Source organism: Neoarius graeffei, chromosome 27 (genome assembly GCF_027579695.1).
Source record: "Neoarius graeffei isolate fNeoGra1 chromosome 27, fNeoGra1.pri, whole genome shotgun sequence".
Classification (NCBI taxonomy): Eukaryota; Metazoa; Chordata; class Actinopteri; order Siluriformes; family Ariidae; genus Neoarius; species Neoarius graeffei.
In genome coordinates this window covers 2,619,102-2,646,987 of record NC_083595.1, presented here as the reverse complement: position 1 = coordinate 2,646,987, position 27,886 = coordinate 2,619,102, and the positions used below count along the sequence as shown (strand labels likewise).

At 43.8% G+C, this 27,886-nt stretch overlaps 1 protein-coding gene across 1 annotated transcript in view; it reads right to left on the bottom strand.

The window, feature by feature from the left end:
• Nucleotides 1-27,886, bottom strand: part of lrp1ba (low density lipoprotein receptor-related protein 1Ba) — a 453,831-nt gene that overhangs the window by 373,152 nt on the left and 52,793 nt on the right. The window contains exon 15 of the mRNA XM_060911172.1: nucleotides 15,449-15,583. Coding sequence (XP_060767155.1) covers nucleotides 15,449-15,583 — 135 coding nt within the window. The remainder of the gene's footprint in view (nucleotides 1-15,448; nucleotides 15,584-27,886) is intronic.

Below are 27,886 nucleotides of genomic sequence, written 5' to 3'. Positions count from 1 at the left end.
TAATTATTACTCATTAACAATACTTCTTGGGAGCAGAAGAAAATTACAGAGGGGTTTTAAACATATAAAGTTTCAAATGTGCATAAAATTAAAACCGTTGCCTCTGAGCTTTAAACATCTGGACAGGAAAAAGCCATTCATCTGACTGATTATATTCTGGAGGTTTCATTTCATTTACATGATAAACCTTTGCATCAGCTGTCGAGTGAGACAGGAAACCATTCAGACAGGAACTGTGTTGCTTAATGAATCAGCAGCTGCTCTCTGGTGCTCCTGGGATTTAAACTCACAACCTTGGTTCAACATTCTGGTTGAAACACTGCTTCCAATTTATTAAAAACAATTTTCAGTCCAAAAGTAAAGTACAGGGGTAGAATAAGGGCTTGAACAGAGCGCTGTGGTTCTGTAATGATCACTGCACTGTGCTGCAGAACGACCGGCGCCGTGTCACTTTCTCCACACACCTTCATTCCAGACACACGCAGAAGGATATTATCCTGAAGGATGACATGTCCTGGGATTGTTCACACTTTTCCAACACACACACACACACGGTGCTCATCCTGCACAAACGTCCCCGAGTGATTTAAGTAAAAAAGATCTAAAGTTAAGCACTTGTGAATAAAAAATGAACACCATCTATTGCCTTTGTGCGCTGATCGAACGAAACTGCTTCATTCACCATTTGTATTGTAATATGGGGATTTATGAAGCGCTAAGTGATGAACGCGCACGCCGGGGACTGTAAATCTGATGCTTATGGCTTGCTATTGACAGTAACCTTGAGCTGGAGGGAGTCCTTTTGTAAAATGCATCAAAGGAAACACACTAAAACACCACTTCAACTTAAAAGTGCTGAATCGCACACTCGTAATGTCGGAGCATCTGCCCATATTTATAAAAAAAGGGCTTTCTGTTCCTGCAGCGGGGCCGAAGTGCCTCTGTTCTGCTGCGTGAAAGGTGAAAGCAGGGCTCTCTGTACACAACACTGAAGAACTTTCACCGGTTAATAAACATCTGCACTTCAGATCACCGGTCCTGAATGGCGTGCATGAAGCAGGCTGCTGAAAGGAGCAGGCACGGGGTTGTAGTGCAGCGGATTTATTACACGCTGCTGCTGCACATAAACAACCTCCCACGCAGCAGGGTCAACGAGGGGCGGAGCTTAAATTAAACTAACCTCAGACAACGTTAACACCAGCAGGTGACAAATCACTCGTGCTGCCTGTAGCGACCTCTACTGTCGCTATGTGGGCGTGGCTTGTCTAGTGTTACCAACGAGAAACAGCAGCAGTTATAAATAAATGTCGAAAGCTAATTATTTAAACACAAGTTAAATAACGCACTAATGAGTCAGAAAATCAGCTTCGTACGAGCTTCAGTCTCAGATCAGATGAGCAAAGTGAGCTAACCGTACTCGCCCCGTACTCTCACCAGCTCCTTCCTTCCTTCCGAATAAGAGCTCGTAGATGAAACCACACTTAAAGGATATGGGACATGAAACATAAAAGCACGCTATATCAGTTTCTTTCCATTAAAAATATGAATTAATTGCATCAACAAATACAAAATCATCTATTAAATTCAGCAAAATTGTTATATTCGTGATGATTATATGGCATTTCTGCTCGACTTCCGATATGCATTTTTTGCAACCGGAAGAGCTGCTGTCACGTGATCATATGTCACAAAAACTTTCGGGCACAGCACAAGCGGGTAGATGAATGGAGAAGTGGATGACAAGAAAATTGTTTTTATAGTCTTTAAAGTACATTGGACATCATGGTGTATTGTGCTGCTTATGGTTGCAATAATTCCGATGGGAAATGCCCTGGAGTAAGTTTTTTTGCATTCCCCAAGGACCCGAAGCTGAGGAAAGTGTGGGCTCACTACTGCCGTAGAAAAAACTTTGCACCTACTGTTTCACACAAACTGTGCTCGGACCATTTCACTGAGGATTCTTTCAACATTAATACTCAGGTACTGAGCGATATTAATTGCCAAGCCAAATTTAAGAGGCTACTTAAAGATGGAGCCGTTCCCAACGTCCCAATTCAGGAACAAGACGGCGGAGTGAAACCCGAAGTGCTACGGCCACCACGAGGTGCGTTCGCTAAGCGACTGAAAGCCGAGGTAAGGATTAGTATTATAATTTTGGGTGTATCAGTTAGGGTTTCATCTCAGACTCTGGAAGCATTGTATCTCAATCAATCTCGAAAAATATCAGCAAAAAAAACCTAGCTTGCAACGGACTTTAGCTAGATCTATGATGAACTTTCAATGTATGATACAAAAATAATACTTCTTTCAACAGATCATTAGCCTTTGAGCAGAATTGTTTTTAACTTACCAGGAAGTGTTATCCAGCCGACCGCTTTCAGTTTCATGAGGGCTGAATGAACTCTCACTCTCAGAATCATCTGACCCGTCAGAGTAAAGACAAGATCCATGTTCATGTGAATTTCCAGCTATCGGTTTGAATTGATAGGGTCTAACTTCACATCTCTGTGAAACATCGGGAATATCACTGTCGATGGTGTCCATTTCGGTAACCTGTTTACATTAGATTCCCAAGCGCTGGCTCCTTGGAAAGTTTTTGTGACGTCACGGGTCACGTGACCACCTAGCTCATTAACGAATCCTTGTTTTACGCTGATGTATAAAAAAGTTGAATAATGTGATGATTTTCACATTTTTGACGCCCTGCAGTGATTTAGATGGCATTTCTTATGTCCTTTATACATAATTATACCCAGAAAAAAATCCATGTCCCATATCCTTTAAAGTTTTCCTTCCATTTTTGTAGGAACTAACTGCAAGCAGGAACTAAAGTAATGAGCAAGGATCTGAAGAACCGTCGGATAAACGCTCTGTAGGAATCACTCGAGTCAACTGTTTGGATTTGTTGCTTCTTTACAGCATCATAAAACTAATTTATACAGAATTGACAAAATCCTGATTAAAACGCCTCAGAAGTCGTAGCTCCATGTCACACATGCACGTAGAAAACGAACGCTCGGCTGTTATATCGTTGCTTGTGAGCGCAGGGTGAATTACATTCAACTGGAGCTCCAGTGCAAAAATAAAGCAGCACACCTCAGGGTGGAGAAACATCTGTGTGACCGAGCTGCTAAATCGGCCCCAAGAGGAACATCGGGGAGCTGATAGATTTATCACCTGACCCTGACTCCATTACTGCACTGCTCCGTGCTCCTCCTGCTCTCAGCCAATCAGAACACGGCACACTCACTACATTAGTGAGGAGTGATGGAGTCGTATTTATGAGCTGCAGCCACATGAACAGAACAGGATCAGTGCTGATCAGAGACGGAATAAAGAGGCGCTCTCACACTGCTGGACCTGACTGCACGCTTACGAGGAAACACTGATCTCCTTCAGTTCCTCTCTACAGCAGGACAGTCAACTGGGACACTTCATCCCTCATCATCTCCGGCATCTGTACAGAAACAACACGTTTTCACACCACACAACATCCACGGCTTTTCATCCCAGATCGCGCCGTGGATCAGATACGGAGCGTGGAATAAACCAAGCAGGAAAATATTTCACTCTCATCTCCAGGACTGACCACAAAGGACACGGGACATTCGTCTCTCCTTCTGTCTGCCGATCTTACTCTCTCTCTCTCTCTTTATGTCCCTCATGCTTTCTCTTTCTGTTCCTCTTGGTCTCACAGTTTCTCACATTTCTCTCTCTTTTGTTTCCTCCACACATTTTCACCGAACACATTATGGGATGTATGTGACACACACTCCTTTTAGTTTCTCTATAAATAGACAGTGTGTTCTCACACTGCCCTGTGAACAGAGCTGGAGTTCTCTCTCAGGAGCACCACACACACTGCTCACCTTACACACAGCATGCACGGATGCTAACGTTCTCCATCTTTCACAAGCATCACTTCATCATCATCATCATAATAATAATAATATCATCAGCATCGACATGACTGTGGTTTCCATTTTCTCCTCTCCAGGTTATTCTTCTCACCCAGCAGCTGATGGGCACACCGGGTATAAACTACAGAATGAGGCACAAAGGAGCTCAGAAGGAAAAAAAGAAAATAAGAGTGAAGAATTAAAAACTCAAACTACATTTCAGAGAATTAAAAAAGGAAGAAACCAGAACCTCAGAAGCTTGGAACAAATCTTTTAGTTTCTCATTTCGCAGTTAATATTCAGAACTAGTTCAGTATTTCCTCAGCTCTGGGTTAATGTCGTTAATGAAAACTAAGACTAAAACTAAAACTAGTAGTGAAAGAATGTTTGTTAACTTAAACATAATGACTTTAAAACAAAAACTAAAGAAAAACTACAGTGAACAACGCAACGCAAACTAAAACAGAACTGCAGGTAAAATCAGCTTCGTTTTCGTTTTGTTTTCCCCTCTAAGTCAGTAACGGACTACTTCCTGAAGGGGGCAGTAATGTAATGCTGGCTGCCGTAAAACACCACAGAAGAAGATGCTTGCTGTGCAAAACCTTAAAAACTAAAACTACTTAGGCACTTGTAAAACTCACGAAAACTAAAACTGAAAGACGAAATAAAAGCTAATGAAAATTTAAAACGACGATCACCGTTTCCTCAGCTCAGAGTTATGAATCTCTAATGGCCCTTTTCCACTACCCTTTTTCAGCTCACTTCAGCTCGCTTCAGCTCACTTCAGCCCGACACGGCTCGCGTTTCGACTACCAAAAACCAGCACGACTCAGCTCGTTTCAGCCCTGCTTAGCCCCTAAAACTCGCACCGTTTTGGAGTGGGGCTGAAGCGAGCCAAACCGTGCCGAGTGAGGCTGGGGGCGTGAGCAGACACTCCCCTGTGCACTGATTGGTGAGGAGGAGTGTCCTCACATGCCCACACACGCCCCGCGAGCGCGCTGGGATCTGTAAACACCGCAAACCCGGAAGGAGAATAATTATGAATTACGAGAATTTCTGAAGCCTTATGCGCCTCGCCTCATCTATACGCTCTTGCCAGTATCTGTTGGCGTTGTCGGTGACAACAAGCCACAGCACCAAGACCAGCAACACTAACGACTCCATGTCCTCCATGTTTATTGTTTACTATCCGGGTCGTGAGACTACCGCTTAAAAGCTCACTGAATCAGTGACATACAGAGCATCGTGGACGAGTTCGCGGAGTGCAAGGCTCGTCGTATGCCCTTCAAATAATGCGCGCAGTAGGCTATTGATGTTTTATTATGAGCCATGTACAGTATGTCGCCTAATGTTTTTTTGTTTCTGAGTTACATGTTCGTTTGAAGGACTTAATGTACAAAATAACATAGTTGCACCCCGTAGTGTTGAAATTGGTAAACACAGTGCATTCAGTGAGGTTTGCACCGCCCTCCTTTTATTTCTGACTCTTCCTGTCACTGCTGCAACCTCTGAGCGCTCATTCGTATGCCCTTCAAATAATGTGCGCAGTATAGGCTATTGATGTTTTATTATGAGCCATGTACAGTATCCTAATGTTTTTTGTTTCTGAGTTACATGTTCGTTTGAAGGACTTGATGTACTAAATAGCATAGTTGCACCCGGTAGTGTTGAAATTGGTAAACACCGCAGTTGCGGACATTTTGTAGCCTAAAATGATGTTATGATAAGCTTTAATAAAGGGCCCGGTCATTTGCCCCGCCCCCGGCCCGGCTCTGACTTGTTCCGCCACTGTCACTGATGTCACTGTTTGCGCTGCTTAACGACATCACGTGACGTCCACCCACTTTCGCTAACTCCACCCAATGTATCCACCCACTTCCAGCCAGCACGGTTCAGCGCGGTTGTAGTCGAAATGCAACTCCAACAGCCCCGCTCAGCTCGACTCAGCCCGACTCGGCACGGCACGGCTCAGCCGCGTTTGTAGTGGAAAAGCGGCATTAGTTCCTACTTCCTGAGGCCCTGAAAACACTGCGGTCTGGATTTGCTCCCAGTTTCTGCGTCAAACGATGAACCTCATCACCTGCCTGCCTGCTGCAACGTCTACCGTACGACTGCAACAGAGAACCGAGCTTCACGTTCATTAGCGGAAAAAATGTACACGCCGTATAAACAAGAGTCGCAGAGCAGTGTTCAGATCTGAGAGAGAAGAAAACACCACGCAGACAAACAGAGGAGCAGCTCTGAGACCCAACGCTGCCCTCAACGCCCAATCAACACCTCACTTCACTAACACACACACACACACACACACACACACACACACACACACACACACACACACACAGAGCTGATGGATTAAAGCTAAAGCTCGGCATAAACGCAAGCGTGAAAGAGGAAGGAGAGAAATCTGTTCCACTCTATACTCAAAGGTCACGTCCCAAAATTATGTGTTTAGAGTTTTATTAGATATTGATTCTATTAAGAAACACAGAACTGTAGGGCTGATGAAGAGATAATGACGTTTAGAGAGAGAGAGAGAGAGAGAGAGAGGGGAGTAAATTTAGCCCAGGATAAACCTCCTGTCATTAATATGATAATAAAACCCACAAGTGGAGGAATGAATCACTCTCCCTGAATCAGAGATCAAACAGCACACACACCTGACCAGCCACACACACACACACACAACTCTTTAAGATGCTCCAGGGAAGAGTGTGCTTCTCTCCATCTGTTTTTCCTCTCTCCAGCCAAAAACGGATCAGATGTCAAAAGCTGGAAACGTTCAGTGTAAATATTCTAAAACTGCACACTCCTCAGGGCTCTTCTATTAGAGAGAGAGAGAGAGAGAGAGAGAGAGAGAGAGATCGATCAGGTCACTGTGAGGTGCAGATGATTCACGCCTTTGCCTGTTCATTTCTACCAGCTGTAATTAAACATCTGAGAGAAAAATTCCTCACCAGACACGAGCACTTGACAAGAAGTCATTATACAACACCTCTGTGTGTGTGTGTGTGTGTGTGTGTGTGTGTGTGTGTGTGTGGTACCCATTTATGTTTTTAAGTATAACCATTCCAGGCTCAGTTGTAGTGTTATTAGTTTTGAGTAATTACACTAATTAATTAATTAAACTGTAAAAGCTGATGTCGGAGTGAAATCGTCAGCACGCTGAGTTTCATTTCCAAAATGTTTTATTATTTATGAGACTCTGATCAGCTAAAAACCAGCAGGCAATGTTTTTTTTGTTTTTTTTTTAACTTCTTGGTTCTTCATGTCTCAATCCTGAATTCTGCTTTTTTACTGTCTCGTCGCTTCACTCATTGTTATTACGTCTCTGTTCACGTGCAGAATTTAAAACGCTCTGCTGTAGAATTAATGCATGCAACAGCTCATGTAAAGCTCAGACAAACCACAAAGATAAACAGCTGCAGCAAACTAAAACGCACATTATACATTTACTTACACTGCTGTTATTACTCATCGCTACATTTCTGTCCTCGTCCTCGTCTCTCACACGTTTAACAATATAACGCACTCAGATATAACACACACCTTCAGGCCAAAAACTACAAAACCCTGAAGCCAAGTCGATGACATCATCTCGCTCTTTATTGCCTTGACAACGCCGGTGTGATCAGAGAACCCGATGAGGACGCACACGGGCACGGTTTCATCACAGGTTAGTCATTAGGACATTCAGATGGAGTTTCAGTTGGATTTTAGAAGGATGAAAAGCTTTTCTTAGAAATAAACATCTTGTTTTGCGTTCTCATATGCAATCACTTTGTAAGGAGTTTTATTTCATCTGCTTCTGCTCATTTATTTGCCATTTATTATTTGTATTTGATTAGGAAATATGTTGTAAGTATTTGATCTGTCTAATATTAAACCCATCCAGTTTTCTAAAACATCTGTTTGTCAGGGATTAGTGCTGATTACAGCTGAGACGTCGCTGATATCTGATTCTGTCGTCTTATCATCCAGCTCGAAGCTCCAAACGCATACAGTAGTTCAAGCTACGCTTTGTTGCCCCCCTCCCCAAATTATCTTGGCATATGAAGGCAGCTGACTGGATCATTCTGAACCCAGGGCAGTGGAACATCTGATCTGCTCTATTCTGCAAGAACAAACTCTCTCTCTCTCTCACACACACACACACACACACACCCCTTTGCTCTTTGACTCCTGACCACAGACAGCTGCAGCAGCGTCAGGGTTCAAACCCATGATCTCGAGACAATCAGCTGAGTGTGTTTCTGTTGTACCACTCAAGCGCCCAAGCTAAAGCCTCAAACATATTCTCACAAACATGTAAAACTCAAAAAACAGCACAATATCACCTCCAACTGAGAAACAGACTGCAGTCCAAAATATTATATTTAATCCATTATAGACTCCGCAGTACAAGGGGATAAACTGCATTACATGGGATTCAGACTCTCACACACACACAGTTGGGGATGGAGGTCATGAGCAGGTGGAGCTCCGTTCTGACTCAGCGTCTCTGTATGCCTCATTACAGCGTCCTGCTGAACCGGTCATGTTAAAGGGGCCGTCCCTCCCTTCCCACAATCCAGTTCGCTGGTTCTGTTTTGAAAGCATGTGACCGATACACTGTTGGCTCTCTGCACAGCAAAACCTCCACCGACTCTCTGTTAGTGAGCCCTTCAAAATCCATCTTGATCTTTTCCTTCATCTACGCGTCACACATGGAAGCTTTGAACAGAATACGCTGTAAACGCTGTTTCACAACCACGGCTGTGTTTCTGAACCACACCAACTAACTCCTGCAGGTCCAGTATACACACACTGCAGTTTCTAATGCCTTATTGGACAGGGACACACCTACAGCCCCACCTGCAGCCCCACCTGCAGCCCCACCTACAGCCCCACCTGCAGCCCCACCTACAGCACTAATGTCTCTTATAAGTTCTTATAAATATGTTTAAGAGCCAAATGTGGCTCAGTTTTGACCCTGTGCTCCTTTCATTTAATTCTACTTTAATTATTACACGTCGACTCTTTTACTTGTTAAATTCAGAATTGTATTTTTTAGCACTAACTCAGTTTTACTTGGGGACGTATTCAGTACTTTTCTCAGTAATAGGGCTGAAAACCCAAGTTCGGAGCAGCATCCAAACAGGGCCGCTCTGGACTACATTTCCCAAGCGCCACAGCGCCCCTCATCTCCCAAATACTAGGAAGTGCACCAGTTTCCCATTATCCCAGTAATCACCCCTCTACAGTGGTGCTTGAAAGTTTGTGAACCCTTTAGAATTTTCTATATTTCTGCATAAATATGACCTAAAACATCATCAGATTTTCATACAAGTCATAAAAGTAGATAAAGAGAACCCAGTTAAACAAATGAGACAAAAATATTATACTTGGTCATTTATTTATTGAGGAAAATGATCCAATATTACATATCTGTGAGTGGCAAAAGTATGTGAACCTTTGCTTTCAGTATCTGGTGTGACCCCCTTGTGCAGCAATAACTGCAGCTAAACGTTTGCGGTAACTGTTGATCAGTCCTGCACACCGGCTTGGAGGAATTTTAGCCCGTTCCTCCGTACAGAACAGCTTCAACTCTGGGATGTTGGTGGGTTTCCTCACATGAACTGCTCACTTCAGGTGCTTCCACAACATTTCCATTGGATTAAGGTCAGGACTTTGACTTGGCCATTCCAAAACATTCACTTTATTCTTCTTTAACCATTCTTTGGTAGAACAACTTGTGTGCTTAGGGTCGTTGTCTTGCTGCATGACCCACCTTCTCTTGAGATTCAGGTCATGGACAGATGTCCTGACATTTTCCTTGAGAATTCGCTGGTATAATTCAGAATTCATTGTTCCATCAATGATGGCAAGCCGTCCTGGCCCAGATGCAGCAAAACAGGCCCAAACCATGATACTACCACCACCATGTTTCACAGATGGGATAAGGTTCTTATGCTGGAATGCAGTGTTTTCCTTTCGCCAAACATAACGCTTTTCATTTAAACCAAAAAGTTCTATTTTGGTCTCATCTGTCCACAAAACATTTTTCCAATAGCCTTCTGGCTTGTTCATGTGACCTTTAGCAAACTGCATACGAGCAGCAATGTTCTTTTTGGAGAGCAGTGGCTTTCTCCTTGCAACCCTGCCATGCACACCATTGTTGTTCAGTGTTCTCCTGATGATGGACTCATGAACATTAACATTAGCCAATGTGAGAGAGGCCTTCAGTTGCTTAGAAGTTACCCTGGAGTCCTTTGTGACCTCGCCGACTATTACACGCCTTGCTCTTGGAGTGATCTTTGTTGGTCGACCACTCCTGGGGAGGGTGATGATGGTCTTGAGTTTCCTCCATTTGTACACAATCTGTCTGACTGTGGATTGGTGGAGTCCAAACTCTTTAGAGATGGTTTTGTAACCTTTTCCAGCCTGATGAGCATCAACAACACTTTTTCTGAGGTCCTCAGAAATCTCCTTTGTTCGTGCCATGATACACTTCCACAAACATGTGTTGTGAAGATCAGACTTTGATAGATCCCTGTTCTTTAAATAAAACAGGGTGCCCACTCACACCTGATTGTCGTCCCATTGATTGAAAACACCTGACTCTAATTTCACCTTCAAATTAACTGCTAATCCTAGAGCAGGGGTGTCAAACCTGATCCATAAAGGGCCTTGTGGCTGCAGGTTTTCATTCCAGCCATGCAGCAGCACACCTGACTTGGCTCATTCAATCACCTGAACTGTCTTCACACAGTCAAATACTTGCAGCCACACCCACCCTTGATTAAAGGGTGGGTGTGTCAGTTGATTGAATAAGCCAAATCAGGGTGCTGCTGCATGGCTGGAATGAAAACCTGCAGCCACACGGCCCTTTATGGATCAGGTTTGACACCCCTGTCCTAGAGGTTCACATACTTTTGCCACTCACAGATATGTAATATTGGATCATTTTCCTCAATAAATAAATGACCAAGTATAATATTTTTGTCTCATTTGTTTAACTGGGTTTTCTTTATCTACTTTTAGGACTTGTGTGAAAATCTGATGATGCTTTAGGTCATATTTATGCAGAAATATAGAAAATTCCAAAGAGTTCACACATTTTCAAGCAACACTGTACATAAGCTCAGCAAGCACTCACTCTGGTTGTGAAATATCTTTCTGTGTCCTCATACCTGATTGTACCAAGCCTCAATTATTGTCCCTGACTTTGACCCTGCTTCCTGTTGTTTCTTTGACTCTGAAATACTGTTTGTACATTGCCCGACTCCTGGCCAACCCTAACTATGTCTTCAGTTTGCCGATTTGGATTTGGTTTCCAGTCTGCAATGCACCCGGTCTCCCCTGTGCCTGCATCTGTAAGCACCTGCACCCTGATAACTTTCATTCAATAGAAAGATATTTAAGTGGAAGTTACATTTTTTTTGTAAACTCCGTGCCTCAGACAGGATCCTTCATCTGTCAAAAATGTCCTGTCTGGAAAATACTCACCATATGATGAGGTTGTAAATGATTTTTGAATAAAATATTTGTCTCTTTTGAAGCAGACTCTGGTGTTGCACAGTAAAAAACAGGACTTGAAACAGATGTGAGACACATCTGCAGCAGAGCTTCACATGTGGTTGAAATGTGAGTCCGTCAGAAAGTGTCCTCTCTGGAAAACCACAAGGATCGTCCCCATTTCGGCTATTATTACAGTCACCACCGTGTCCACACACCGCTGCACAGGACGGGAAAATCTGTCCTTAGCATGTCGCATATCCATTTCAACAGATTTTCATGGTCGACTCACAGCAAGAAGGTTCCGGGTTCGAACCCAGCGGCCGGCGAGGGCCTTTCTGTGTGGAGTTTGCATGTTCTCCCAGTGTCTGCGCAGGTTTCCCCCACAGTCCAAAGACATGCAGTTAGGTTGACGTGGGGCGGCCTTGGGCTGAGGTGCCTTTGAGCGAGGTACTGAACCCCTGACTGCTCCCCGGGCGCTCTGGTGTGGCTGCCCACTGCTCTGGGTGTGTGTGTGTGTGTGTGTGTGTTCACTGCTTCAGATGGGTTAAACGCAGAGGATGAATCTCACTGTGCTTGAAGTGTGCATGTGACGAATAAAGGTTTCTTCTCTTAAGAAAGGTGGTCAGTTTTAGAAACACTACACACCTCTTCTCACCACAGTGACACGCCCAGTATACAGTACGACCTGCAGCTCTGAAACTCTGCCCGGTTCATTTCCATCTCAAAAGGGAGTTTTTGGCAGCAAAGAGACAAAAGAATCAGGTCTGATTTGTGGACGATTGTGGACCTGAAAAGTTTCCTGTGATTGTGAAACAGCCCGTATCTTTTCTTTCCTTCACAGCCATGTGTGAGACGGCTGAGGCCTGTTCTGTCCATTACCACAAAATAACCAAACAAAAACAGAATGGATCGGTCCAAAGAATTAAAACATGCATACTTTGAGGAAAATATCTTCAATTTCAAGTTACAGTTTCAGATCTGTGGTCTACAGGATGTTGAGGAATCTTGCTGATGTAGAAAACAGTGACCTGCTGCTTGGTGCAGAGGATTCTGGGAGGAGTGAGACGGCCCTTTAATTACACGAACCATCACCAAAACCCCAGACTGGCTCAGATTCTGTAAATCATCGCCTCACACCCTGAACGAAGGGTCGAATGATGTGGTGTTTTTACTGATGATTAATACTCAGGGACACCGATGGCTGATATTTGGGGCTGATGTTCATTTAGCATAAATCAGATATTTGTAGTTTGTAAATTTGCAATAATTAAATTCTTATTCATAACTAACATTAAATAAACATAATGTATTAGAACATGATAAAAATAAACTTTGAAAATAACTGTGTGAAAGCATTGAGAGGACAGTCATCATCTCAAGGTGTGTGTGTGTGTGTGTGTGTGTGTAAGAGTGAGATTAGATGATCGAGTGCAGTGTGTTTTTTGCCAACTGTGTCATTCAGCCTCGACGTGTTCTTCTGTTTCCTCTCACTGTGGAAGCGAATGTAGGCACCGCTTCATTCCTGCGCGTCTCACAAACACTGAAAAACATGTTTCACTGGATTTACTCAACACGTAGTCCACATTTCTACCAATCCGGCAGCGCTGTGGGCGGGGTGTTAGGCCAGACTACAGAACAGTGGGGTTTTTTGATCATAGTTACATCAGATATATGAATACATCATAAAAACACTTATCAGCAAAGAAACATGTTTAAAGCTCAGAGGCAACGGTTTTAATTTTATGCACATTTGAAACTTTATATGTTTAAAACCCCTCTGTAATTTTCTTCTGGTTCCAAGAAGTATTGTTAATGAGTAATAATTAAAATAAGTTAGCGCGGATCGCGGTGAATTTCTGTTCGGCTATTTCCGTGACCACTCGGCACGTGACGTCATTCAAGCCAAACAAACCGCTTGAGTTGAGTCCACTTCCGTTTACTTACATTGCCGTTCGGCTTGAGTGCAGACGTGCGTTCAGGAATTCCCAAAGAGAAACCCCCCCATGCCTTACTGCTGTGCAGTGAACTGTAACAACGGGACCCGTTCAGGAAGAAGCTTTTACCTTTTTCCGAGAGAGGAGAAGAGGCGGAGCAAGAGGATTGGCTTTTTTCCAAAAAAGGAGAAGAGGTGGAGCGAGTGGGTTGTTTTTTTCCGGAAGAGGAGAAGAGGCGGAGCGAGTCAGTTGTGCGCGTGAAGCCATAGGGTTGGCTCTTTCCGGAAGAGGAGAAGAGGCGGAGCGAGTGGGTTGGCTCTTTCCGGAAGAGGAGAAGAGGCGGAGCGAGTGGGTTGGCTCTTTCCGGAAGAGGAGAAGAGGCGGAGCGAGTGGGTTGGCTCTTTCCGGAAGAGGAGAAGAGGCGGAGCGAGAGAGTTGGCTTTTTCTGGAAGAGGAGAAGAGGTGGAGAGAGTGGATTGTGCGCGTGAAACAAAATCAAGCAGTCAAAGGAGAAACGGAGCAGCAACGCTGAAGCAAAAAGGAGAAGATTGGAGGGAAACATTTTTACTTTTGCTTGCGATTGACAAGTCAAGAATCCTGAGGGATCCTGTACAATCACTGTGGAAATGAGACAAAGGGAGATTTCCTCGCTTAGAGTCGGCTATAAATAGTATAATGCCGCGGATGGCAGGCTAATGTGGCCTACCGGCGCGCTGTCCAGTAATCGTTCCCTATATCCACTAGGGAGGCGGTTTCATTATTCTTCAAAAGGGCTCTTATTTAGTATTACGCTGAAAGTAGGAATTGATCATAACTACCAGGATAAATCGTTTGGGCGCGAGTCTTGTTGAGGTCCGGGGTCGCCGCGATCAGAGTCGGCCGAGTCGCCGTCCGATTCCGAGGCCGCGCGGTCAAACCAGTGAGCCACATTCACCGATTGCTTCGCAACGGCCACAGGGTCATACAGATACGGTTTCACCTCTCCATATTCAATTTGGAGAGTTCCTACTTCAAAATCACTCTCGCTATCAGACATTTTACACAACCTCTCACGACCAGAGTCCGTACACGTGTGCTCGGTTCGCAGGTAAACACAGAGCTGCTCCCGGTCTGTTTGGCTTAAATGACGTCACGACGACGCCCCCTGGCGGTGAAAGCGCGCATAAGTGAGACGTAAACAAACCTTTGGAAATTGGGCAAAACAGTATATTTTAACCGTTTTATTCAATTTTAGGTGCAAATCAGACACCGGGAAGATTGAATTCGCTTTTTGGGTCGTTCTTCTAGACAATAAAGTTGATATTCTACGTTTCACCGCCGACCCTTGCTGATGACCTTTAAGTGCGGAGTCTGATAATCAGAAAAGTGCTGAATATCAATTGTCAATCAACCCCTACTCTTAAGATCACACACACACACACACACCATAAGTTACACTTTGATAAAACGGCTCATGGTTTTTAATAGTTTAAGATGTGATTGCTGTTGACGCGTAACCTCTGATGGATTTTAGTGAGGATTTTGTTCCCATTTCTACAACCCTGGACAACACGATAAAAATCTGTACATGATAAATAAACACTGTCTGTGTGTGTGTGTGTGTGTGTGTGTGTGTGTGTGTGTGTGTTACAGTATAATACTGAGTGACAGGGTGGTGTGATGAACCAGAGATGATTATTTCCCTCTAACAGCACATCCCCAAGTGTCTTATTCCTACTATACTCCAGAAACTTCTCAGCATTTGCATTTTTTATTTATTAAAAGAACAAACCTTTTATCCATTTATAGTTACAATAGCTTGTCCTGTTACTGAGAAACCACAAAGAAGTGTAAACTCGTCTGTCCTGAAGATATCAGAAAACCCACAGTTCCAGCTTCACCTCTGACTGTTACACAGCGCTCACACTGGAGACTCCTTACAGAAATGTTCGAGAAACACAGAAACAAGTGCATTCATACTACTGTCAGAGCTGCTGTTAGAGAAAATTAATTAACACCTTCTGACCAATCAGAGTGTAGAAGTGAGCAGCACTGTGGTGTAAAGGTGCTGTATGTTGAGAACACTGAGGAGAACATGCTGAGACAGGAGCGATGTGGTGAAGGGTGTGAGCTCACCTCTGCAGTGGACACCCTCGTCATCTCCATCTTCACAGTGTGTCACACCATCACACACCTGAGAGAACGACACACACACACCTGTACCCACACACTGCATGTGGTTCAGAGGACAGGGCACCTCGATCTGAGAGCCTGCAGAGAGAGAGAGATAAAGTGAGAGATACAAAGACAAAGAAAGAGAGAAAAAGTGAAGAGGGAAGAGAGAAATAAAGAGAGGTGTGAGTCTGCTCTTCGTGAGGTGTGGAAGTGAGGGCGGAGCCTCGTTACTGTCTATCAGCAGGTTCACCTGGAGCTGACACTTCTGTAGCTGATAAAGATCTCTTCTTTTTTATAGTTTTTCTCTTTTTTTAGCTTTTCCTCCTTTGTCTTTCTTTGACTTGTTTGATTACGGTCTTTTTTGTTATTCCACTGCTGTTTTATCATAATGGCAGAAAGGCTGTAACGGGGGGCTCACGAATATTAGTGAGGAAAGTGCTAACTGATTGGCCAGAGAATGAGGATAGTGCTCCCTGATTGGTTTATCACATTGTTTTGACAGGAAAAAAAAAAACCAGTATCCAAACTACATGGGTTTTATCAGCCCCAGCCCAAAGCTTATTTCCAAATATGTGTTCTCTGAGATTGGGTTCTCAGGTCAAAACAACCCAATGAAATATTGAGACATTCACATGGCCAGTCAGGCAGCACTTTCCTCATGAATATTCATGAGTTTTTCCCTGCAAAAAGGAAATTTGTGTACATCACTGAAACAGCCCCACCTTGTAAATGCACATAAGGATTGTGGGTGTTTTAAAAATGCCAAAAATACACACAGGTCTCCGTGGGATCGATGACGTGGCTCCTTGAAATGCAGCCAGGTAAAGATCCTTCCATGACACTGAGAAACACCTGCAGAGTTAATTGTTGTCATTTCATAGCAAAGATTACCTGCTAGAGCCTGAAATGAGGCCGTGCTCAGCTCACGGCACGGGTCTGAAGTAGCACGAATCCAACACTTAGTGACCCAAATGAAGATCTTTCCAGATTAAACCTGAGCCATTTTTATACAGGCTCCTGGACTGGGTTTATATTTATTTTTATAGCATTTACCAGATGTCCTTATCCAGAACAATGTACAGAAATGCTTTGTAGAACATCCACACAGAGGTCAGGGTTGAAGAGTACTAGAAAGTGGAAACTCTGTTAGACAGGAGTTAGTGTGGCCGGTAATTGGACAGTTGGCAGGGATCGAGGTCCGGTTTTTTAATCAGGGGTTTGATAACTGCAAGTTTAAAGGATTTGGGTGCATTATGGGTCGGTCCTTGACATTCTGATTAATCCCTACTGAATCTAAAATGGACACAAACACTGTTTTCAAAGGGTCTTCTGGGTTATCGAAGTGAATATTAAAATCTCCGACAACTAAAGCTTTGTCTAAGGAAATAACCAGGGCTGAGATAAAATAAATTAAAATAATAAATTCTTCTCTTACGATTGGCGATGTACCCAAATCCTTTAAACTAGCAGTTATCAAACCCCTGATTAAAAAACCTGACCTTGATCCCTGTCAGCTGTCCAATTATCGGCCAATATCAAACCTCCCCTTTATATCCAAGATCCTTGAAAAAGCTGTGGCACAGCAGTTATGCTCATATTTACATAGGAATAACATCCATGAAATGCATCAGTCAGGATTTAGACCTCATCATAGCACAGAGACAGCTCTGGTTAAAGTAGTAAACGACCTGCTGTTGGCGTCTGATCAGGGCTGTGTCTCGCTGCTTGTGTTGCTTGACCTTAGTGCAGCATTTGATACCATTGATCATTCCATTCTTCTGGATAGACTAGAAAATGTTGTGGGAGTTAAGGGAACGGCCCTCTTCTGGCTCAGCTCTTATTTAACTGATTGCTATCAGTATGTTGATGTAAATGGTGATATTTCTAGACATACCGAGGTAAAGTTTGGTGTTCCACAAGGTTCTGTCTTGGGTCCACTGCTTTTTTTCTTTATATATGTTCCCTCTGGGTGATATTATTCGTAAAAATTGTATTAGTTTCCACTGTTATGCTGATGACACACAGTTGTATGTCTCTGCAAAACCTGATGAGAGACACCAGCTTAATAGAATTGAGGAATGTGTGAAGGACATTAGACACTGGATGCTGATTAACTTCCTTCTGCTTAACTCTGACAAGACTGAAGAACTTGTACTCGGACCACATGCAGCTAGAAGTAAGTTTTCTGATTCCACAGTGACTCTGGATGGCCTTTCTGTTTCTTCACGTGCAGCAGTAAAAGACCTCGGAGTGATTATTGACCCCAGTCTTTCATTCGAAACTCACACTGATAACATCACCCGGATAGCTTTCTTTCATCTCAGAAATATTGCTAAGATAAGAAATTTAATGTCACTACATGACGCAGAAAAACTAGTTCATGCTTTCGTTCCCTCCAGGTTGGATTATTATAATGCCTTACTGTCTGGATGTTCCAATAAGTGCATAAACAAGCTCCAGTTAGTTCAAAATGCAGCAGCAAGAGTCCTTACTAGAACTAGAAAATATGACCCCATCACCCCTGTCTTATCCACACTGCATTGGCTCCCAATCAAATTTCGTATTGATTATAAAATACTACTATTGACCTTTAAAGCACTGAATGTTCTCGCACCACAGTACCTGAGTGAACTTCTGCTCCTCTATGACCCGCCACGCCTACTTAGATCAAAAGGTGCAGGCTATCTGCTGGTACGTCGTATAGTGAAGGCTACATCAGGGGGCGGAGCCTTTTCTTACAAAGCCCCACAGTTATGGAACAGCCTTCCAAGTAGTGTTCGGGAATCAGACACAGTCTCAGTGTTTAAGTCTCGGCTGAAAACAGATCTGTTTAGTCAAGCCTTGTGTTAATGGTGTTTATGAGGTAAAGGAGTAGATCTGGAGGATCCTCAGACAGAGTGTTTTGGTAAACTGGGATGTATGGATGCTGTCAGTCCCCACTCGCTTGCTCACTCGAGTTTGTTGACGGTGTAGTGGCTGCTGCTTTATGTCCCGGGGCTCCCTCATGCCTGTGTTACCTTCTGGCTCTCCCCTTTTAGTTATGCTGTCATAGTTAGTTGCCAGAGTCCCTGCTTGTACTCAGTGCAATATGTATACTGTTCCTACTTATTCAGGTGACATTGGGCATACCTAACAACCTGTGTTTTCTCTCTCTCTCTACCCCTCCCCCCAAATCTGTCCATCTGAGTTACATGTCAATCCTGAGATCGAGGTGCTGACCCTCTTCTGCTCCTCGGACCTGCCTGATCCATCCTGATGCCCTGTGTCTGGCTGGAGTCTCATCACATCGCTCCTGTGGAGGACGGCCCCATGTGGACAGTTGAAAGTCACACCTGGAGGACGCTCTGGACTCTTACAGTAATGCTTTTATGGCTGAGGACTACAGTTGACTTGCTAACTTTAGGACTGCAGTTGTCATGAACAGTTTTGCACTCAAGTTTCCATTAATGAAGAGTTTATAACATCAACGAAACTGACTTCATGTTAAACTGTTAATATTATAGTCAGGCTGTCTGTTGTTGCCCAAATGAGGATGGGTTCCCTTTTGAGTCTGGTTCCTCTCGAGGTTTCTTCCTCATGTCGTCTGAGGGAGTTTTTCCTTGCCACCGTCGCCACAGGCTTCATCATTGGGGATAGATTAGGGTTAAAATTAGCTCATGTTTTAAGTCATTAGAATTCTGTAAAGCTGCTTTGTGACAATGTTTATTGTTAAAAGCGCTACACAAATAAACTTGACTTGAGTGTGGGAGTTACACATCAAGAAGTTCACTCCGTCACGTTCAGTAAGCACTGTATCCTCATCAGGGCGGAGTTAAACCCAGAGTTTGTCCTGGGAATGCTGGGCAATGTTTATTATGAGGCACAGTGTACACCTGGGCGGCACAGTGGTGTAGTGGTTAGCGCTGTCGCCTCACAGCAAGAAGGTCCGGGTTCGAGCCCCGTGGCCGGCGAGGGCCTTTCTGTGTGGAGTTTGCATGTTCTCCCTGTGTCCGCGTGGGTTTCCTCCGGGTGCTCCGGTTTCCCCCACAGTCCAAAGACATGCAGGTTAGGTTAACTGGTGACTCTAAATTGAGCGTAGGTGTGAATGTGAGTGTGAATGGTTGTCTGTGTCTATGTGTCAGCCCTGTGATGACCTGGTGGCTTGTCCAGGGTAAACCCCACCTCTCACCCAAGGCTCCAGGATAAGTGCCAACTGATAAGGGATGTCCAATAACATCTAAAGGTGGAGGATAAACTGTTGTTCATTCACAGCATCTTTGAAGTTATCTCCATTCAAAAGAAACCACAACACCTACCTGAAACCTCTCACACCAATCAGGCGATGATTATACGGTCATAAACTATTCAAGAATACTAAGAGAGCGTGTACTGAGCAGGAGAGAAGTCCAACACACCAATATGTCTCAAAGCTCTTTCATTCTATCCCGTTGAGGAATGTGAGGAGTGAAGATGAGCCGGAATTGCTGCTTTAAGGTTCCACTCCAATACGTAGTGCTCTCCCTGGGTCTTATTGTGTTTTAATATCTGTTTTTAAAATGCACCCTTTCACAGAAGTGAAAAAAGCTCAGCACGGGTCAGCTGAATCATCACGCTCTACATCACTAAGAAGTCTGGAAAAGAACAGAGCAGAACACACTATTGAGGTTATCTCAGGCTTGTCGTACTCTAGTCCGACTTGTGCACTAATTTTAAGGACTTGTGACTTGACTTGTACTTGAGCACTGATGACTCGGACTTGGACTCGGGCTTGTGCATTCACTGTATTCAAACTCGTAAATTGGAGGCTCGGACTCGGACATTTTCTTTATTTTTTGTAACATGCCATAATAATTTGGCATAATATATTTATATCTACATTAATTTTTATACTAATTTTGTGCAAGAGAATGCACATTCACCTGTTCATATGTCATGTTCAGGAACAAATTAACGTTAACGGCGCTAAAATGCCTGGAGAGACACCGCTAAGATTGTCCGCTTTGCTTTCCAGACTTCTCGTGCCGTGGGAAAAAATGCACTGCTGTGTGTTCCATACGTAGAAGAACTATCGAGGAGACGACGGGGACAACCTTGAACTTCAATCGTCATTTGGCAAGACTCCACCCAGAGAAGGAAGTGACACGCTATGTTCATTGCTCTGTTGATAGTGGGTGGGACTTGCAGAGCAATGACCAAGCTAGTGTTAACCCTCTCTCATGTTATTTGCTCTGTTGATAGTGGGCGGGGCTTGCTGAGCGGTGAACAAGCTTTTTATCTGTAGCCTGTTAACTAAAATGGGGCAGTGCAGCAGGAACATTAGTCCAACACCAGTAGCAGAGACGCTTTCACAGAAAGGAAGCAACAGACACCGTCACATGGTGTGGTTGGAGTCTTGTTCTTAGTGAATCCCATTGCTAGCAGAACAGAACCTTGTGCTAGCTATCGAGGGCTTGTAAACATTTACACGGTAACAGCAAGCTCCACCAAATCAGACACTGCAGTCAGAAGTGTAGCCTCGTGCTTCTAAATGAAACCACGATTAAAACAAAGTGTTTAGAGAATAGTTCTAAGGAATGACAATTTCATTTTTGCATTATACTGATGTTCCTACGGTCTCCTACTACTACAGGAATACTATTAAAAGTAGCATATGTAACATAATTCAATAAACAACCACCTACATAGGCTAATGTTAAGCTTTCAACGTTAAGCTTTTCACACTACTCAAAGCTATCAATCAGTGCGTTTACATGCACATAGAGAAAATCGAATTTCTGCCGTAGCTTGACTCAAATCCCGAGATACTTAAACTCCTCCACTTGAGGCAGGACTTCTTCACCAACCTGGAGAGGGCAAGCCACCCTTTTCCGGTCGAGAACCATGGCCTCGGACTTGGAGGTGCTGATTCTCATCCCAGCCGCTTCACACTCAACTGCAAACCGCCCCAGTGCATGCTGGAGGTCCTGGTTTGAAGAAGCCAACAGGACAACATCATCCGCAAAAAGCAGAGATGAAATCCTGTGGTTCCCAAACAGGATTCCTTCCGGCCCCTGGCTGCGCCTAGAAATTCTGTCCATAAAAATTATGAACAGAACCGGTGACAAAGGGCAGCCCTGCCGGAGTCCAACATGCACTGGGAACAGGTCTGACTTACTGCTGGCAATGCAAACCAGACTCTTGCTCCATTCGTACAGGGACCGGACAGCCCTTAGCAAAGGGCCCCGAACCCCATACTCCCGAAGCACCCCCTACAGAATACCACAGGGGACACGATCGAATGCCTTCTCCAGATCCACAAAGCACATGTGGACTGGTTGGGCAAACTCCCATGAACCCTCGAGCACCCTATGAAGGGTATAGAGCTGGTCCAGTGTTCCGCGACCAGGACGAAAACTGCATTGTTCCTCCTGGATCCGAGGTTTGACTATCGGTCGAATTCTCCTCTCCAGTACCCTAGAGTAAACCTTCCCTGGGAGGCTGAGAAGTGTGATTCCCCTATAATTGGAGCACACTCTCCAGTCCCCTTTCTTAAAAAGAGGGACCACCACCCCAGTCTGCCACTCCATAGGCACTGTCCCCGACTGCCACGCGATGTTGCAGAGGCGTGTCAACCAAGACAGCCCCACAACATCCAGAGACTTGAGATACTCAGGGCAGATCTCATCCACCCCCGGTGCCTTGCCACCGAGGAGCTTGCAAACCACCTCAGTGAAATCGAAGTTCTAAATGCCATGGAAACACCTTAGCTTGGCTGAAATCGAACCGAACTGGATTTCTCGTAATTGAGCTACGCGACCTAGATTATACGATTGTAGCCGAGCTACTTAGTGCATGTAAACCCTATCGAGCTACGTAATCGAGCTACTTACTTCAGCACTGCCCCTTCCGGAAGTGACGAGACCACAAGCGGGAAACACAACAGCCTCAGTCGGCATGACAACAGTAGTAGTAGCGAGCAGCAGAAGAGGTCAGGAGGAACAACATCTCTCGATGTTGCTGTCCTCATCGTCGTTCTTCTTGTGAACACGGAACTGATAACTTTGTTTATACTCTTGAATAGCTCTTCTTCATGATGACAACCGGAAGTGTACCAACACGATGGGGCGTGTAGCGCCACCTGTGGCTCGGGTGCACAATGTACCTCACACAATAGCTCGATTTCCTTGTGTGCATATAGGACTGGATTTCTCTGGCACCCCTGCTGGGACCCTTAGCTCGATTACTGACAGTAGTTCGATTTGGATGTGCATGTAAACGCACTGAATGTGTTTTAGAGAGTGCACGTGTGTGACAACTGTCATTTCTGTTGGACTTGACTCGGACTCAACTCGAAATTTTCTTTAAATGACTTAGCCTTGAACGCTGGGGACTTGAGACTGGACTCGGACTTGAGTTTTAGTGACTTGACTACAACACTGGGTTATCTACAGATTTACGCAGTCGTGATGCTTGATATATGGAACTTTGCAGAACAAACTTCTTCATCTCACTAAAGCAATGCAGTGAATTCATCAAGGGTTTCTGTGTTTCTGGAAAGAGGGCCAGTGGACTCTGAGATCCCATGACCAGATGAAGACAGATGTGAAGCTAACTGATGAAATAAAAGTAGCTCTTGGTGGGACATTCACACTTTTGTACCCGACTCAGTGCTCCAGTGAATAAAGTTATATGCAGGAGAATAAGCAATGATTTTTTTTTCTTTCATCCGTAGCCTTTCTGCAGAACCACAGGGGAGAAAAGTCAAGTACCGCACTACTGTATTGATTCTGATCTTAATGAGGCATCAGAGGGAGATCGCTGTGCTTTAATAAGTCCCTTGTTTCCTCTTTCTCCTTCCGATCTCCCGTGGTTTCTTTCTCTCCTGTCTTATTTACTAAAGGTCTCGAGGGGAGCATCGAGTGAACAGAGGTCCGCCCCACTTTCCTCCAACAGAACGTGTGTAAAAATATCAGAATATCTCCTCTGCCTTCTCTCGTTGCTCTCTCTCTGGACCCGGAGTTGCACCTGTGTATATATATACCTGGAAATGTTAACACCATTTCGTGTTGGCTCTCGATGCACTTCGCTTCAGTGAGCTCTGAGATTCACAATAAAACTGTGCACTAAAGAGCTGACTGATTAACACAGGGGCGAGAGTTTCAGTAATGGACCAGTTTATGCTACTTTTCAAAGTGTTTAACAGTTTCTGTTTAAAATAGTTTAGCAATAAAATAACAGTAAAATAGTTTAATGTAAAGGACAAGTGTTTAAAAGGTCACATGGTCTCGGTCCTTTTTGTCTCTAAATACTGCGAGGACCTGTGAGTGTAGCTTTTCCACTAAAACACAGCCGTCCAACGTTTCAGCTGTGTATCGCTGTGGAGCTCGATCCTCCAGCACTTCCTACACTACTTTTTGAATGTCTTTTTTTCCTCAAATGATTAATAGAAATTCCAATAAAAAAAACACAATTAATGAGCGGAGGCTGATTATCTGAATCAAAGAAATAGAAGTGTTTAAAAATGTCACAAGATCACAAAACATTTCTTCTTTTTCCTTCTCCAAACCTCTAAATGCACTTTATAATATCACTGGACGTTATTAAGTTACTGTTCTGTGTTATTTAGTTCGAGACGTTGTGTATTTGAGAAGTAAAAGCCAGAGGCAGTGTCTGAAACCTTATTAAGTGATCATTTTCTGTCTGTTGAAGAGAGCAACTGGACTTGCTTGAAGATTCTTGAAAACGTTTCGCCTCTCATCCGAAAGGCTTCCTCAGTTCTGTCTGACTAATAGGGAGTATCCGGTATTTATCCTCTCATGGATCATCATAGAATCCGAATCAGAATGCTGATGGCTGCATTGTAGGTGGCTGATAAAATATGCCATAGACACCCACCTCTGTTCAGTGATGGTCGTTCCAGGTTGACAAAAATGAACGATCCTCTCTGGCTAAGATGTCTGCCAGTTTTCTGGAAGTCCTCTCATACTCCCGCACCAGTCGAAGGGAACTCATCCCAAAGTGCGTAGAAACATATCTGTGACGAATCTCAGTCATCCAGGTCCATAGTAATCTGTGGTTGGTTGAAGAGAGCAACTGGACTTGCTTGAAGATTCTTGAAAACGTTTCGCCTCTCATCCTAAAGGCTTCCTCAGTTCTGTCTGACTAATAGTTCATTTTTGTCAACCTGGAACGACCATCATTGAACAGAGGTGGGTGTCTATGATATCTTTTATCAGCCACCTACAATGCAGCCATCAGCATTCTTTTTTTTTTTTTTTTTAAAGATATTTTTTGGGCTTTTTCACCTTTATTGGATAGGACAGTGTAGAGACAGGAAATGAGCAGGAGAGAGAGATGGGGAGGGATCGGGAAATGACCTCGGGTCGGAATCGAACCCGGGTCCCCGGACTTATGGTATGGCGCCTTATCCACCTGAGCCACAACGCCTCCAGCCATCAGCATTCTGATTCGGATTCTATGATGATCCATGAGAGGATAAATACCGGATACTCCCTATTAAGCTGGGCAGACACTGTGCGATTTTTGGCCTGATTTTGACACGATTTTCACTCGTGCGACTATTTTGGAGATCGGGCCAAGTTTTGGCTCAATCGTGTGTCTCGGATCGTGTAGTACACATGGGGTAACGACAAGCGATTAACACCTCACGACCTCCTCCCGATCAATCGGATGAAAATCAAACCTATTTGAAATCCTGGTCGCCCATCGTGAGGCTATCGCACTGTTGAAGCAGTGTCACGAGCCGATTTACCTCAACCTGTCACACTGCACATGCGCGAACACAGATACGGAAGAGAAAACAAACACTGAGCAGCACTTCCGGTCTCTTCTTCTTCTTCTTCTTTTTCACGTTGCAGTTCCGGATACAAGAATCCGACGAGTCGTGTATGGAAGTACAGTGTGAGCAGTCAGATCGCATCCGAGCATCGGATCGTATAGTGTGAGAACAGGAATCGTAAGCTGCGTGCTGTTTACCCCTGCGATTCACTCGTACAGTGTGAGCAGCAGCTGAATACCGCGATTGAAAAAATCGCACAGTGTCTGCCCAGCTTTAGTCAGACAGAACTGAGGAAGCCTTTAGGATGAGAGGCGAAACGTTTTCAAGAATCTTCAAGCAAGTCCAGTTGCTCTCTTCAACCAACCACAGATTACTATGGACCTGGATGACTGAGATTCGTCACAGATATCATTTTCTGTTACATTTTAATGAAGTTTATTTCAAAATTTCCAATTAAAATAGTTTAGTGTTTGAAAGATTTAAACTGGAGAAGTGTAGACGTGCCACAGCATCACAGTGTGAATCATTTCGCTTCAGAAAATACTGACTTTTAAAATAAGATGCATTTTACTAACAAGCCAGCTGCTCAGCAGAATCTAACGGGTGGAAGCTGTGCCTGGGAATTCATTACTTTACCAATTTGTGTTGCTTTTATTTATTCATTTATTTGACACTTTTATTCAGTAAACGTTTGAGTTTGTATTAATGCTTTAGTTTAGAATGAGCTAATGAACCTCATACTTCATTTATCCAGACGGGTCATGAACTACAACACCATATATCATTTCATCGCTCATTATAAAGCAACAGTTGTGGAATATGGGATGTTTACTGGCAGTTTGGTTCTTCACACTGACGGATTTTAGTTTCTCGTCTCCGTGCGGTGTGAGACAGACAGCTGCATAAACGTGTACTGCAGAAAGTCTAATGCAAATTGGCTGCCTAACAACTCCCAATTATGAGCCGTCTCTCACACTTTAACACATATTGTTGTGTAAAAATAACCCAGTTGGTCCTGCTGACAATTACGCGTCTAATTAAGTGACATGCCCAAGTTTCCTCCCAGCATCATACATATAATGGTCCTGCCAGCTGGACAGTGCAGCCTCCTCACCATGGATGGTGCAATGTCACACTTTTTCACAACAGCTTTTTAGCACTCAGTGGTTCTTGAGTGCATTTTTTTGAGAATATGAACCATTTCAGACTTATATTTAAATTGAAATTAGATACTGCAGAAAAACTTCAATCTTCTTGTCATTATAGACCTGGCCAATCTGTGTTCCTCCTGCCACACACCTCGATTCACCACAGCCGATAAACTGCACCTGAACAGAACACTCTGATTGGGGTGTGTTGTCAGATACCGCAGCTAAAATACGTTGTTCAGCAAGCGTGCAGTGTTTACTGTGTTTCTACAGAACTCTGGTGTGTTCTCCGTCTCGGTGCAGTTCTTTAGGCAGGTGAGAATACAACGCTCACGAATAGCCTGGAGCTCATCTGAGCGAGGTGGTCTCAATCTGCCTCCAAGCTCTGAATCGACTCGACTGCAAAGATCTGAGCTGCTAAACTGATCCAAAGGGCAGCGCTGTAGAGCTGCAGAAATGCCACCTGTTCTGGACATTTTGACCAACAAACATTTTAATGAAGAGGAGCCAACTGAGATGGTCTGGGCACTTCACTTTCGGGATTCTCACTGATGTTTCTCGACAGAGCTCTATCAGGCACATCCCAGTGGACAGAGACTTCAGGACAGACCCAGGACCTGCTGGGGAAATGATATCTCCCAGATGCCTCGGGAATAGTTGGTTTAATAAGACACACTTCATTATATTAACTCACAGAAGCTAATTATCAAGCTGGCTCGCTATTTAGAAATGTACAAGTCGCTAACGTGTTCCAATGAGAGTGCTTCACTTTAACAGTGGTTTTGCATTAATTAAAGTTTGACCCCATGTTGGTGACTTCAGCCAATAGAACAGTATCTACAGCATCCGTATGGAGCGGCACATTCTCACATCACTGTGATATGAGAACAAGCTCATACAAACATCAGAATATACCAGAATAGATTATCTGTGGGCCTTTTCTCAGGACCCATACATCATTCAGAAATAGAACTCAGAACCCAAGAAGCTTTCTGAAGACCATGTTCTCGTCAATGCATGACAAATAATATGGTTGGGAAAAAACATAAATCTTTCATGTCAGTGAAGCAGGCAGCTGATGATGTGTGCAGTCACAGCTATTAAAGCTCAGTGGGAGGTGTGAAAATGAACAGACGTGCATTTCACTTGATGAATTGTGTGACAGACCTACAGCACTCAAGAAGAAAGTAAAATGTTGACTTAATTGATCATTTTTTTAATTCATTCCTACATGTTAAAATGTGGTTTAATTGGCTGAATTAGTCCTGCCTTGTTTACTTTAAATCTTTCTGCTGCTTTATTTTTGTCAGTTTATTTGTTTTGTTGATTTATTTTGCGTTTGAGAAATATTAATGAATATGTTTACCCAGGGTGCGATTTGTCAAAAAACCAGAAGGGGGGATGTTTTTTTTTTTTTTAAATCATGAAAGGTCACAAAATTAAGGTAGCAATAGGCTAACAGCTCAGTAACATCCGATGATATCAAATGAATAA